The 15,056-nt window shown below is 36.5% G+C and overlaps 1 protein-coding gene across 12 annotated transcripts in view; it reads left to right on the top strand.

The window, feature by feature from the left end:
• dmd (dystrophin) overlaps positions 1-15,056 on the top strand; it is a 2,654,580-nt gene that overhangs the window by 1,088,722 nt on the left and 1,550,802 nt on the right. For all 12 annotated transcript variants that reach the window (XM_039745194.1, XM_039745193.1, XM_039745197.1 and 9 more), the window contains exon 30: positions 12,851-13,012. In XM_039745194.1, coding sequence (XP_039601128.1) covers positions 12,851-13,012 — 162 coding nt within the window. The remainder of the gene's footprint in view (positions 1-12,850; positions 13,013-15,056) is intronic.

Raw genomic sequence — 15,056 nt, forward strand, 5'->3', positions numbered from 1 at the left:
ATATATATATATATATATATATATATATATATATATACTGCTCAAAAGAATTAAAGGAACACTTTTTAATCTTATGGGATATTAATCTGGTCAGTTAAGTAGCAGAGGGGGTTGTTAATCAGTTTCAGCTGCTGTGGTGTTAATGAAATTAACAACAGATGCACTAGAGGGGCAACAATGAGATGACCCCCAAAACAGGAATGGTTTAACAGGTGGAGGCCACTGACATTTTTCCCTCCTCATCTTTTCTGACTGATTCTTCACTAGTTTTGCATTTGGCTACAGTCAGTGTCACTACTGGTAGCACGAGGTGATACCTGGACCCTACAGAGGTTGCACAGGTAGTCCAACTTCTCCAGGATGGCACATCAATACGTGTCATTGCCAGAAGGTTTGCTGTGTCTCCCTGCACAGTCTCAAGGGCATGGAGGAGATTCCAGGAGACAGGCAGTTAGTCTAGGAGAGCTGGAGAGGGCCATAGAAGGTCCATAACCCATCAGCAGGACCAGTATCTGCTCCTTTGGGCAAGGAGGAACAGGATGAGCACTGCCAGAGCCCGACAAAATGACCTCCAGTAGGCCACTGGTGTGAATGTCTCTGACCAAACAATCAGAAACAGACTTCATGAGGGTTACCTGAGGGCCCAAATGTCTACTGCGCCCTGTGCTCACTGCACAGCACCGGGGAGCTCAATTGGCATTTGCCATAGAATACCAGAATTGGCAGGTCCACCACTGGCGTCCTGTGCTTTTCACAGATGAGAGCAGGTTCACCCTGAGTATATGTGAAAGACATGAAAGGGTCAGGAGAAGCCATGGAGAATATTATGCTGCCTGTAACATCGTTTAGCATGACTGGTTTGGTGGTGGGTCAGTGATGATCTTGGAGGCATATCCATGGAGCGACTCACAGACCTCTACAGGCTAGACAACGGCATCTTGACTGCCATTAGGTATCAGGATGAAATCCTTGGACCCATTGTCAGACCCTACGCTGATGCAGTAGGTCCTGGTTTCCTCCTAATGCACGACAATGCCCGGCCTCATGTGGCAAGAGTATGCAGGCAGTACCTGGAGGATGAAGGAATTGAAACAATTGAATGGCCTTCACGATCCCCTGACTTTAACCCAATAGAACATCTGTGGGACATTATGTTTCGGTCCATTAGGCGCTGCCAGGTTGCTCCTCAGACTGTACAACAGCTCAGGGATGCCCTCATACAGATCTGGGAGGAAATGGCACAAGACACCATCCGTCGTCTCATTAGGAGCATGCCCCGATGTTGTCAAGCATGCATACAAGCTTGTGGGGGCCACACAAGATACTGGAAAGCATTTTGAGTAGCAGAAATTAAGTTTTTGAAAAAATGGACTAGCCTGCCACATTTCCATTATTTATTTCCATTAAAAGACTTGGCATCCTTTTGTTCCTAAGACATTGCCCTGTCGTTATTTGTATAGATATCCAACTTCATATTGAGATCTGATGTATCTAATGTGTTTCTTTAAAGTGTTCCTTTAATTTTTGTGAGCAGTGTATATATATATATATATATATATATATATATATATATATATATATATATATATATATATATATATACAGTATATACACACACACACTATAACTATAGATGATGAGTTTCACACTATATTCAGTGCTAATGGATTGATCAAAGGATGGAAGATGAAGCTGCGTTTGTACACTCAGATGGTTAAACTGTTAATGTTGGTGTGTTCAACAGGGTTGTCAGTAAGTTATGATGAATGGATCCCATCAGAGACTCCCCTTTTTGCACATGTGAGAACTGCTCCCAATTAGATGATTGCTCAGTAAAAGAGTATTTCTGCATTAATACATATTCATTTTTGTAAGCTGATCACTGAATTATTCATCCCTAAGTCTGCAGTTCAGTCGTGGTTAATCAAAAAGAAAGAAGCTCATACCAAACTGAAAACGTCAATGAAGTTGAAGTGGAGAGTCACTTGGATGACTTTTACTCTGTCTGAGTACCAAGTCTGTCTATGCAGGTACTCATTAGAGTCAGTCAGTCAGTCAGTTTCCAACCCACTATATCCTAACACAGGTTCATGGTGGTCTTCTGGAGCCAATCTCAGCCAACACAGGGTGCAAGGCAGGAACAAATCCCGGGCAGGGTACCCGCCCACCGCAGGACACTCATTGGAGTACTAATGCTAAAATATTATGTCAACCACTTGTTCTTGACCATTCTACAGCTTATTTAATCTTATTATTTGGTTGTTACTTCTTCTGCCTGGTATATGCTTCATATTTATATCTGATATGCATTATATAGCTTTATTTGTTCCTTTTACTTATTTATCATTAGAAATTGGTATTGTTTATTGCTTTAGTTACTAATTTACGTTTATGACACTATTAGCCGTCCCCTGCGGCTTCGCCCACGTAGAAGTGAGACAGAAGAGCGAGGAGGCCCTACCCGGCTCCCTACTCCTGATGTCACACTTCTCACTCCCGTCAGCCCGCAGCCTCTGTCTCAGATTAGCGTGACTATATCACTCCTGCAAGTGAACTATGATTCTTAGCGGAATGTTCAAATTCTAGAAAAAAGCCCCATTTAAATCCGTTAAGTAGTTCTACTGTTTGCTAGATAAGGGAATTAAGATATGCCCCGAGGCTGGTGCTTAAGTGAGGAGGGCCTCGCCATCCTCCCCCCGGCCCGCTGTGTCTCTTTCAGATTTGCACAAAGAAATCGGTACCACAAGTGAACCACAAAATTTAGCACGATGAGAGAGGAGAGGTTACAAAATCAATCAGAATGTTCAAGCAAATTATAGATTAAAACCTGAAATTAATCCATTAAGTAGTTCTCTCGTAAAAGACAGACAGACGTTGGATTTTATATATATAAAGATGTTATTATATCATGCTCTCTATTCTTGGTGTTTCTGCATAGTTAGCCTAGTAACTGAACAAATGCTAACCAGGCATGTGGAGTTTAGCTGCGATCTTTGCCCTTTTTTTTGTTTTTGAACAAACAATGTTAAGAATTGGGAAGTCCATTTTGTCCGTTCAAAATGTTTCTGTGGTTTGAATAATTTTTTACTTTTTGAGAATTTTATATTTTGAGAGTTTCATTTTGATGATTAATTTTCATAAACTTTTCTTTCCAACTGCATTGCACTACCACACTGAAAGCTGATACAGGTTAGTATGGTTGTTACTGGATCTTGCCTGGTGGCTAGTAACATGAGCAGATAAATTGTAGTTGCAGAACACACTTTGTCTGCAATATGGATTCACCCAGTTAACTAATGCTCAAATAATGGTTAGCACTGATATTCTAGCTTTACCTCCATTTTAGCATTGATTCAGATAACGTGTTACTGCTTTGGCTAATGTTCTCCAAATAGTTTGTTTAATCACATCTGCCAGCTACTCAGTTAGACTGATACCTGGGGCCTCATGCATAACGCTGTGCGTCGAATTTGCACTATAACATGATGTAAGCACAAAAGCCGAAATGTACTTACACACAGAAAAATCCAGATGCATAAATCTGTGCGTTCGCCCACTTCCGCGTTCTTCCGGTTCATAAATTCCGATCAGCCTGAAAAGTAACGCACTTGCACACGCCTTCTGTCCCACCCTGTCTCCTCCCAGAATTACGCCTCTTTGAATATGCAAATCAATATAAATTGCCCTTAAGCGCAGCATTCTGTGAAAAGGCAATGGCAAAAGCAAGAGGGAAAATATAAGAATTTCAGCGAATACCAAGTGGTGTCAAAGAAAAACTTACTATTTGTTGGATTAAACAGTGGTATAATCAACAAAAGGAAGTTGATCGAGTGACATACTGTAGCATGTTGGAGAAACTTGAAAGCTCAAGTTCACAAAGTCGCACAGTGCCCGGCATAAAAAAGAAGTTGTCACATATGAAAGTTGCCGTGAAAATACGAGATGTAGCCCACCATCTGAGTGTCATATAAAAGCTTATTAGGGTACAGAGAAAAAAAAAGGCCCACAGTAGGAAAAAAGCACGAAATGTTAACTTCAATCTTGAAATTTCCACTTTAATCACATAGTTTATTTTGTCATTAAAGTAGAACATCATAAACTTCATATTAAAATCATTTAATTTACTAGTTTCTCAAATCCCATCGTAACAAAAGTAGCACATTAAATGCTTTGTTTTGTATTTGATATTTTGCTCTACTGTATGTCTGTGAATCACTACGTGCTTCTGCTTTTTCTTTCTCCGACTGGACATAGAATCCATTACATTTGTGATATTATAGCTCTCTGAATAATTAAAATACTGAAATGTATACGTGATATCTTTTTCATGATGATAGAAGTTAAAGCATGTCATTAAACAGGAGAACACGGTGCGTGATTGTGTGTGACCTTCGATGAAATTATTGTAGCAGTACTGTCTCTTTCAAACATACTAATCTCCAATTCCTGTCCTTATTTTTCTTTCTCCAAATACCCAATCGCCACACAATTAGCTCTGTAATAGATGTTAAGCCATCTGTAAGCTGACAAGGACGATTCTTCAAAACTTTTAAGGAACATTGAAATATCTTTGTAGTACATGTTTAATTATTCTATCCATCTATCCTTGCAATGTTGCATCAGCCCCAGAAACAATACAGCACAAGGTAGGATCAATCCGTGAACTAGCTAGCGCTGCGGAACCGTGGCCTCACATATTTAGCTATTAACAATACAGATTATTTAAATGAAGTTAAAGTTTTATCTGTATAATGTAATAAACAAATTTTGCTGCATTTCATCTTAAAAATTATATTGTCATCCTATGTAAATACATGCTTTATAAAGTGGTGCAGGCTGTGCAATATTATAACTGTAGTGCAAGTTTACAGTGAGGTGATTGTACTTATAAGTACAAACAGTTCTACAAGGAGCACTTGATGGACTGATTGATTGTTTAAAGTTCTTGGGATGAAACTGTTTCTGAACCGCGAGGTCCGTACAGGAAAGTCTCTGAAGCCGTGGCTGAGCCAGCATGTGCTTGATGTTGTATACTGATAATTCTCTTTCCGATCAGCTGCTGCTGTGATTCCCCACTCAGATACAGTGATATAAATACTCCGAGTGGTGCAGTGAGAGCAATATGGAAAAAGATGATCCAAAAAGATGATGTGCCAACACCTAACGGGAGCAGCTGAAAGAAAAAAAAGGTGCAGTGAGAGTAACAACGCTAAAGCAGTTATGGTATTTGGAATACTATGGCTATTCCCTGGACCATTATTTTGTTACAAGTTAATTACAATCAGATGCATTACACTAATAAACAACATGCAGATAGTTTCAGTGCATTTATAAAGCCGTGTCAGGAAAATAAAAAGTAACCACACAGAAACAGTAGCACTGCTTTGACGCTGGGTGCCGCCAGTCTGCAAAATCGAGCGGAGAACTTGCGTACGACAAGGTATGAGGTACCGTGGAAATGTGCGTGGCTTTACGCCAAGTGTAGGTTTTATACATCGCAATTTGAACGTGGAAACGTTCTTACGCAACATTTCTGTGCGTATGCACCGTTTATGCATGAGGCCCCTGGTGACTGCAGAAGGCTTTACTTTAACATTAAGCCGCTATTATGTTCATTTCAGGATAGTAGCATGAATTAACCTTTTTTGGAAAGCACATTTTCAGATTGGTAAGATTAGTGCACTTTCAGAGGCATCATATTAAAAATTGTATGTTTACTTACATCATGGATCTCACTACATACCATGAAAATATACTGTACACTACAAGATAACACTGCTGCCAACTACTAACAGTCTGCATTGTTTAAATTCAGCAAGATGTATCAATTGACTTACCGGCTTTTTTGCTATATCTGGGACCGCCATTCATTGCAAATCAGCTGGAGCTAGAATTTATCAGACAAGATGATGTCCTACAATGTTCAATGTTCTTCTCACTCAAAGTAGTGAAGCTCTGTTAGGTTAGTGCCAGCCATGCAAAATCTGTACCAAATGGATGATATGACCTGGTACATCTCAGGTGTTTGTTAGTCTATTTTTGCCAATTTTCAATACCTATCAGGCCAAAGTGGGTTGAAATTCGTTTGATTTCTCTGTAAATGTTGCTCTATTTTCTTAGTGACAAACATTAAACTACATTGGTGTGTCATAAAAGCTAAAAATTACTTTGTCTATAAAGGGGTAGGTTATGTAAGAATTGTATACCCAATAGAGTGGCTCCTAGCTGCAAATCTAATGAGTAGTAGGGGCCATGTTATTAAGAGAAAGAATGCTCAAAAGAGAGTTACAAAGAAAAAACTCATATCCACATATTTATTTGTTTACTGTGGAGCAAAGATTTTAGTTTACAATTCAGATTTGTTTGCTGAATTGAAATCTGATCTATTCTGAAGTAGCTACAATTTTAAAGAAGTTCTTTACTTTTCAATTTTCTTTTCAGTGGCATAGTAAATATGGTATGTAGTACAACAGCACCATCTACAGATTTTAATATACTATATACATATATACATACTGTATACATTCCCACAGTAAAGAAAGACAATGGTTAGAGATGGTGTTGCAGTAGTGAGTCAAAAAAATGTGCCTTTTTTCCTTTTGAAAAAGCATGCTGAAATAGCCCTTCATTAACTACACACACACACACACACCCACACACATACAGTGGAATTAAAAAGAATTCAGACCCATTCACTTTATGCACACTTTATTGTGTTGTTGGTTTAATGTTAAATGGATAAATTTGACATTTTTGTTCAAACATGTGTTTAGAAAGGTTTGCAGATTTAAAAAAAATCAAAAACTGAAATCTGTCATTCATTTAAATATTCACCCCCTTATTTTGGTAGCCCAAGCTTTGAACACCTAAGGGTCTTATTACTAACATTTTGTGTAGATCTGAGAGTGAAAAATATGCTTATGGCAAGAAAAAGGAAAATGTGTACACCAAAAAACATGTCATTTATACAGCCAGGTGCATGCACATTTCTTTGCAGTTTACCTTTATAAATCGCAAACATCTTGTAAATGTGTGTACATGAACGTTACTCTAATTGCACTCAGTTGCCACCCTGATGCATCCATACGTGGACTGTACTAATCAACCTTGTACGTATGCAGTCCTAATGCTGCAGACCTTCATTTATTGACTTGGATAGCAGCCTCAATTCTGACACATTGTGCTGTGCTCTGCAACTGAGTGCACCAAGAGCAAGTGTGGCATTGCAGCTTCAGGCACATGTAATGCCATGATTGCTGTTACAGTGAATACATAGTATAGGCTAAATGAAAAACTGAAGATTCAGCCATTTACCTTACCAACAAGCCAGCCGCCAAGAACAGCACCATCAGCAAGTTACCTGCTAAAGCTTCTTTGCCTCAGAATATGCCCCATAAATCATTGTTTGACCTAGGCCACCAGGCTGTGATGTTTGTCTGTCTAATCTTGTTATCACAGCTGACTTGTGCAGTAATGGAAACCAACTGCTTATGGTTAACAAAAGAAGCTTCAATCTTGCCTGGTATCCTTATTGCAATTTGAGTGTAGTAAAGTGCTCCGATTATGCTAGAAAAACTGGAGATTGATGCAAATTGCCTTTTATCCCTGAAAAGAACTGTTAAGTTTTATGTCCACAACACATTATATAAAAACTGGACATACTGTAGCTCCTCACTAGTCGGTTAACAGGTAGGCTATACACTGTAAACTGACAAAAACCTAAAAAAGTTCATCAGTTTAAATACACAGAATTTGCCCTCTTAAAAGGAAACTAAAATAGGCTGTACATTCTAATTATCTCTTTGAAGTTTAATGTGTTTGTTGGGTCAACATACATGCTAATAAAGGCTCAGTGAATTATTATGTGTGTAAGCAGTTGTTTGGCTGATTTGGCTGCATTTCCCTACTTTATTGAGGGTGCCATCATTTCCCAGTTTCTATAGAGTGTTGTGTACTAATGAGACAGAGTTGTCATAAATATACACATGTTCTTCTGTCAAGTTTTCCTTTATAAATTCCAGCGTTTGCATGGAAAGCTGCATACTGACATTTCCAGTCTATTTTTGTGTATATGAAAGTTTTACAAATCTGAACCCTGGATTTGAACAGTTTATCCAATTTTAACATGTCAGATCTTATGAAGCTTTTTTACACTGGATATAAACTTCCATGTTCAAGCCTTTCCACAGATGTTCTGTTTGGTTTAAGGCTGGGCTTTGGCTGGGCCAATCAAGGACAATTCGAGACTTGTCTCAAAGCCTCTTCAATGCTGTCTTGGCTGTATGTTTCATGTCATTCTTGTGCTGAAAGGTGAACAGTTGCCCCAGTCTAAGGTCACTTGCACTCTGGTTCAAGTTTTCTTCAAGGATATCTGTATTTGGCTACAATCATCTTCTCTCAGTTCTGACCCACTTCCCTGTCACTGCCATTGAGAAGCACCCCCTCAGCAGGATGCTACCACCACCATGCGTCACCATATTGATACTATTAGGTAGGTTATGAGCAGTGGATGAACTTCTCCTGAAATAATACTTGCAGTTCTACGCAAAGAGTTCAATTTGTGTCTTAGACAAAAATCAGCACAGATAAATTTTCCTCCTTTTAAAAGACATTTAAATGCTGTTTGGCAAACTACAAATGGACTGCCATATGCCTTTTACTCAAGAGTAGCTTTTGCCTGATTAAGTGCATTTACATGCACACACAAAACTGGGATAAGGCGAGTAATCTGGTTAAGGCAGAAACCTGGTTTCTTAAGAATGTCAATACCATGTACAAGTCCATTTATGGAGTCCTCCCTTGCTGAAACACTCCAACATCATTAAACTCCGTCAAAGATGAGTTAACCAAATGATTTATCTTTTCCCACTTTTGTGAGTGCAAGTGAACACACTCATTGATGGATTGCTTCTGAGATGGATATATTTTGTGATAGGTTCTCCCATCTCAGCAGAGGACGTCTTAAGCTCTGTTAGAACGACCGTTGGGTTATTGATCACCACACTGACCAAGACACTTCTTGCCCAGTTACTCAATTTCCAGAGTCTTGCTGGTTACAAACATATTCCATTTCATAATTATTGAGGCCACTGGGGAATAGTCAAATCTCTTGAAATGATTTTATATGCTTGTCCTGATCTATGTCTCACCACAAATTTATCTCACGGGTCTATAGAGAGTTCCTTGAACTTTCTTGGCTTGGTTTTTGTTTTTGCATGCAGTGAGAATTGTGGCATCTCTTGTTAAGTTCTAAACACATCTTAAGGATAATTAAAGAAAACAGGATGCATCTGACCACAATTTGGAGTACTGCAGCATGAAATATGAGTGAAAGAGTTCATATTTTGATTATAAATATATTTGTTAACATTTATGAAAACATATTGCAATGGCATTGGACAAGTTCCAGAAATGAGTCACCAAACATATGAGCTGGTATTACATCCTCAGTGGCAGAGGCACCTATAAAAATGGCAACTCTGCAAAGCTGCATGCTTTTTCTCTTTGTGTGGCTTAAACCTAGCAGTCTGTTTAAGGATAGTAAGCTACTAAAAGAGCATAAAATGACCATGACTCCATTGGGTTAGCGCTGACAAGCACTGCTCAGCAATATAATATTTTCACTTTGTCATCATTGGTTGTTGAATGTATATTCATTTAAAATTAAATCTAAAACATAATAAAATTTGCTGAAAGTGAAGGGGTTGGAATACTTTCTAAATCCGCCGTATACATAGACACATATACAGTTATAACCAAAAAAAGGGGCAATATGGTTAGCAAATATGACCAAAAGGTTGAGCTCAAATGGCGTAATTTGTTCATGTTAAATTGCTTTATTTAATCCAGCTTTGTACTTGTTTAAATCCATTTAATAAGAGGTTTTACAGCAATTAATGTAGGTCAGTTGCTATTATTGGGAAAAATTTTTGAAAAGTATGTTCCGACTATGTTGACTTTTTTTTATACATTATGGAAAGTTATAATGTTTCACGGTTTCTCTGAACACTTGTGTTTTGTTATCACAGTGGAAAATGCTTATTTTTTAGAACCCTCTTTACAAGGAAATATAATATGGAACAGGCAATCTAAAGAAATGAATATCTATAATTATTTAATGATGCACTGGTTCATTGGCAACACATTGGAATTTCATGGTTTTTGCTCAAAATATGTTATAAGCATATAATTTACAGATTGCTGGTTGCACTGTCAGTGCACTTTTAGGTTTCTACATTTGCCATTAAAGCAAATTAAGCAGTGGTTGCAGTTCTACTTTCTTAGACCGGTTTAAAGTTCTAGGGCTAGTTGGCCTGCAATCAGACCATTTATTTAGGCCCCTGAAATAAAGTAATATATCTCTATATATATAAAATCCAACATCTGTCTGTCTGTACTTAACAGATTTAGATCGGGTTTTTTCTGTAATTTGCTTGAGCATTCCGGTTGATTTTGCAACCTCTCTCATCACGCTAAGTTTCATAGTTCACTTGCGGTACTGATTTATTTGCGCAAATTCGAAAGAGACGAAGCGGGCTAAGGGGAGGGGGGGTGTCACCCTCCTCACCGATGCACCAGCCTCGGGGTGTACCTTACATTCAGATTGGGTTTTTCCTAGAATTTGCTTGAACATTCCAGTTAATTTTACAATTACTCTCATCGCGCTAAGAATCATAGTTCGCTTGCAGGAGCGATATATTTGTACTAATCTGAGACAGAGGCTACAGGCCGAGGACAGGGGGAAGCGTGACGTCAGGAGTGGGGAGTCAGTCTACCTCTGTGTTTTGGAGTGTACCTTGCCTCCGCTATGCAAGTCTGTGTGGATGGAAAACCCATTTTACACAGTAGAACATGCCAACTTCACACAAAAAAACAACAGTGCTTGTGCATTAAATGCACCTGTGCTAATCAGCATTCTTTCCAATTTCCGTTATATCCACTTTGTAGACGATGTCATGGGATCGAACATAAGTTAATGATTTGATTAGCCTCTGAAGCACCTGAGTTCGCTGAGTTATATTAGTTAGACATTACTAGTGTTGAACAATAAAGTTTTTAAAAAAGAAAAAAGAATGTAAAAATATTTGCTAAACAAGCTCTTGTAATATAATTCAGTTATTTAGATGCACAATTTTATACTAATGTTGCTGTCAAGTAGAATTAATCAGTGCCTTTCTTTTTCATTAACAGCAAGTTTTCCACTAACTACTGTATAGTATGCATTATGAAAGAATAAAACATTATAATATCATTTTGATACATAAAATATTTATGCAAAGGATGAAATTTGGTTGTATTAATGCAATATTAATCTATGATTTTGATACCATTTTATGGTTTTATATTGTAATGTGACCTCGAAAGGCACAATTAAATGTAATGTTTGCATTTTCTACAAAAGAAATTTACTTTCTCTGTGAAGATGTAAGCCTGAAAAGGACACATAACTTTCACCCACTACACAATAGGAATAGTTTAAAACCAGTAAAATACTACAAGAGTGCTCAAGTTAAATTCCTTAATTTAAGAAAATATTGTTGCTTAGTTGGGAGTTTGAATAAAGGTCGTCACAGATAGCACATCCATTTAACATTTCTCTGCTCCACCTCATAGATTTTCACTGGTTGCATGACATTTAAACCTTTCACACAAGAGTGCCAAGACAATGATATATGCCACATTTAAAATTAATTCTTATTGAGTCTGAGCTCTGTCATCATTAGCTGTGGGTCCATAAAAAATACCAGCTTTGGGTGGCCTTTAAGTTTTTCTATAGGTCTTTGGGATGTTTCCTTCAAAGAGTCGGTGTACATGTGGTGCCATTCGTCTTCTGTCTGATGTCCCCCTGATTGCGTAAAATGAGATGGCATAAGTGATAGTGCCCTGTGTCAACTCAACTCAACTCGGAGTGGAGTTTCTTAACTGGCTGGAACACTGAAGATGTCCCCTGAGCACACATTCATGTCAAATTATATAAAACTTATAAATATGTTTGCCATAGTATAATGTTAAAAACTAACCTCCTGGTTCTATGAGGCTAAAGGACTAACCTCTTGTCCAAGCTACATAAAATAATTTGCCATCTTGATCTTACCTTCTTTTTCCTATAGAGAAAAGTGTCATCTAGGAAGAATAGCATCTTATAAGTATTTAAAAGTGAACTGAGGAAAACTGTCATCCATTTGACTACAAGATTCCCTTAAACTGGAGAAATCTATAAATAGTTCTCAGTTGTGTAATAAATGTGGACACTACCAAATTGGATTATCTTTTCCTGGATTGCCTTTGTCACTGACCTTGTTCTTAAGAAAGAAATCTTTTAAACTCTGTAATGAGATCAAAGCAAGCAAACTAAAAATAGCATGTGCACATTTTTTGGCATTTTTCTTCTTGTCTGTGGTGTGTATTCACTATCCTTTCATTACAGTAGGTTTGATCAGTGGTAAAAGTTAGAGGAATAATGGAGAAGTAATTCAATTGGCTTTTGGTTATACTTTATTTGAATGGGAAGCAAGAAAATGAGAACACCTTCCTACAAAAAGGTGATATGTTCTTAATACTCATAGTATATACTACATATAGAAAAGAAATTGATCTCTGTGAAATTAATAAAATAGTTTTGCTTTCTCTTTTTAAACTCTGAAATAACATTATAAAAACAAGTCAGTTAAGTGCATTTAAATCAAATGATAGTAAAGTATTATTTTTAAGATACACCTTTGTCATTTTTAATATTTGGTAATGTGTACAAATTATCTATTATATATTAATTATGAGTACAATAGTATATAGAAATAATGGACATGCCTTACTTTTGAAAGACTTGTTTGCTTTTTTTTAAATATTTTAGGCTGTAAGTAGACAAAAGGCTCTTGAGCAAAGCATTCAGTCTGCACAAGAGAATGACAAAGCCCTACGTCTAATCCAGGAATCACTTTCTACTATTGATCGTCACCTATCATCCTACATTGCCGATCACATCGATGCTTCTCAGATACCACAGGAAGCACAGGTAGGTTTTCAGTTTGCTTACCGCTAATTTATGAAAAGACTATGAAGTAACAGTTTGTCTTTTTTTCTCAAAGTAACTCTAAACTTGGACAGCCTATATATAAAAGGATGAAAATCCCAAAACATTTTCCAGAATTACTTGTGACTGCTGCAATCCTTGAAGTGCAACATATTTATCTTAAAACTTTGTTTAATTACTTACAAAGTGTACAAAGCTATTGAAGCAAAGTTTTGTTAAAGCTACTTAAATAGTAAATGAGTTGACTAACACATTTTGTAATTGAAAACGTAATGCTGTGAAGAAAAAGTTCAGTTTATTATGAGCAGTAGTTAATCAGTTTAGATTTAATTGACTAAAATTAGTTTACTTACAAAAGGAACATTAGCTTCAATGACTGGATTTTACAATTAAATGCAGACACTAGGTTATATTTAAGTTATCTTTTTGGTTAAAGCATTGCATTTAAATGCCCAGATGAGGAGTTGTTGTTTTTTTTTTTATAATGTGAAAATACACAACCCTTGTTAAAATTTCTTTGGTGTTTAAGTTAGTGTATACTTATTTTATCTTATATTAAACACATTTAACATACTTTTTTTCTGTAAAATTCAATGTTTTGGCATAGTTTAAATGCATCTACTCCATGAAACATTATTTGGCTGGCTTTATTTTCCAATTGTAGTATAATAGAAATTCCTGTGTGTGATACTCCCTCTTGTGGTGGACCGTTCATAATACTCAAACAAGCTTAGGGCCATAACTGTTTTTCAAGCATGACTAAGTATGTATAGTAGGTTTCAGCTTTAATGGTTACCCTGAGTAAAAGCATGCCAACAATCCAGTTTTTAAGATTTGTAAAAGGTTAATAGCTGGTGGGCCGTGCAAGAGATTAAGCTTTTTAAATTTATGTACTATACAAATCTAACGGGCTTTATTTAATCATGACAACACCATTTGAGCAATTTACCGTGAAAAGATTTCAAAACTAGTCTTGTTATTTTGCAAGTATTTAACAAAATACTGAAAATCCCTGTAAAGGAAATTTTAAGTTTTGTTTTTCAAGTAACCTAAAAACCGCAGTCAACAATTAACACAGCATTATGCCTGAAAAGCTATAAATATTGTGTACTGAGATGACAGGAGTAATAAATTACAAAACTGTAGCATTAAAAAGTAAATATTGTAAGATTTAAATAAAAAAAGTAAATGTGGTTGTAAATATTACTCTTAACAGCATTTCCTTAAAAAAAAATAAAACTTGTAGGAGAGTCAATAAATAGTTTTTTGGTATTCATTCAGTATATCTTTACCTCTGGCATCTTTACCGTAGGCATTATAAATGTATGAATTCATACATTATATATTATACATCTGAGTGCTCAGCAACACAGTACAATTTTAATAAATATCTAAGAACTCAAACTTAGATTAAGTAAGGTTAGTTTAATTGTGTAGAAGGTGGTAAGACTAGATACTAAATTAATATGGCAAAAAATAATCTGCATATCATAATAAGTTCACTTATATTGCATAAGCAATCTAAGGTGTCTGAACGTGAGTTAGTTTTTTCCTGGTATGGGTAAATATTGAAGCTTATTTCTAGCACTGTGTTGCTTTGCCAGTATGCTTTCTGAAATAACAAAATACTTTTGAGAGATAGCAATAGTAAAAAAATGTTTTGAGTAGTAGGATTGAGATTTTATAGGTAATACTTATGATATGGATCAGATTTAGGTAATATATGTTACACATTGTCAATGACAAAACCATTTTATAAATTTGATATTAGTCTTGCTATTAATTAGACACCTCAATTCTTCTTATAACTTGGTCTGGGTGTCTGTCTGCTACTTCAAAATTAATAATTTGTGTTTTATTTGACTTTGGAATTTAGAAAGATGCCTACTACTGCCATAACTTTTACTGCTCAAAACACTTTGCATTTTGTTTTTTTAAAACTTTCTTGCTTGTCAAGAATGTTAAGATCTTTGCTGTTTGGTTATATTAACCAGAAGACAATTAACCATGTGAAGTGCTAATGACA

Source organism: Polypterus senegalus, chromosome 2 (assembly GCF_016835505.1).
Source record: "Polypterus senegalus isolate Bchr_013 chromosome 2, ASM1683550v1, whole genome shotgun sequence".
Taxonomy (NCBI): Eukaryota; Metazoa; Chordata; class Cladistia; order Polypteriformes; family Polypteridae; genus Polypterus; species Polypterus senegalus.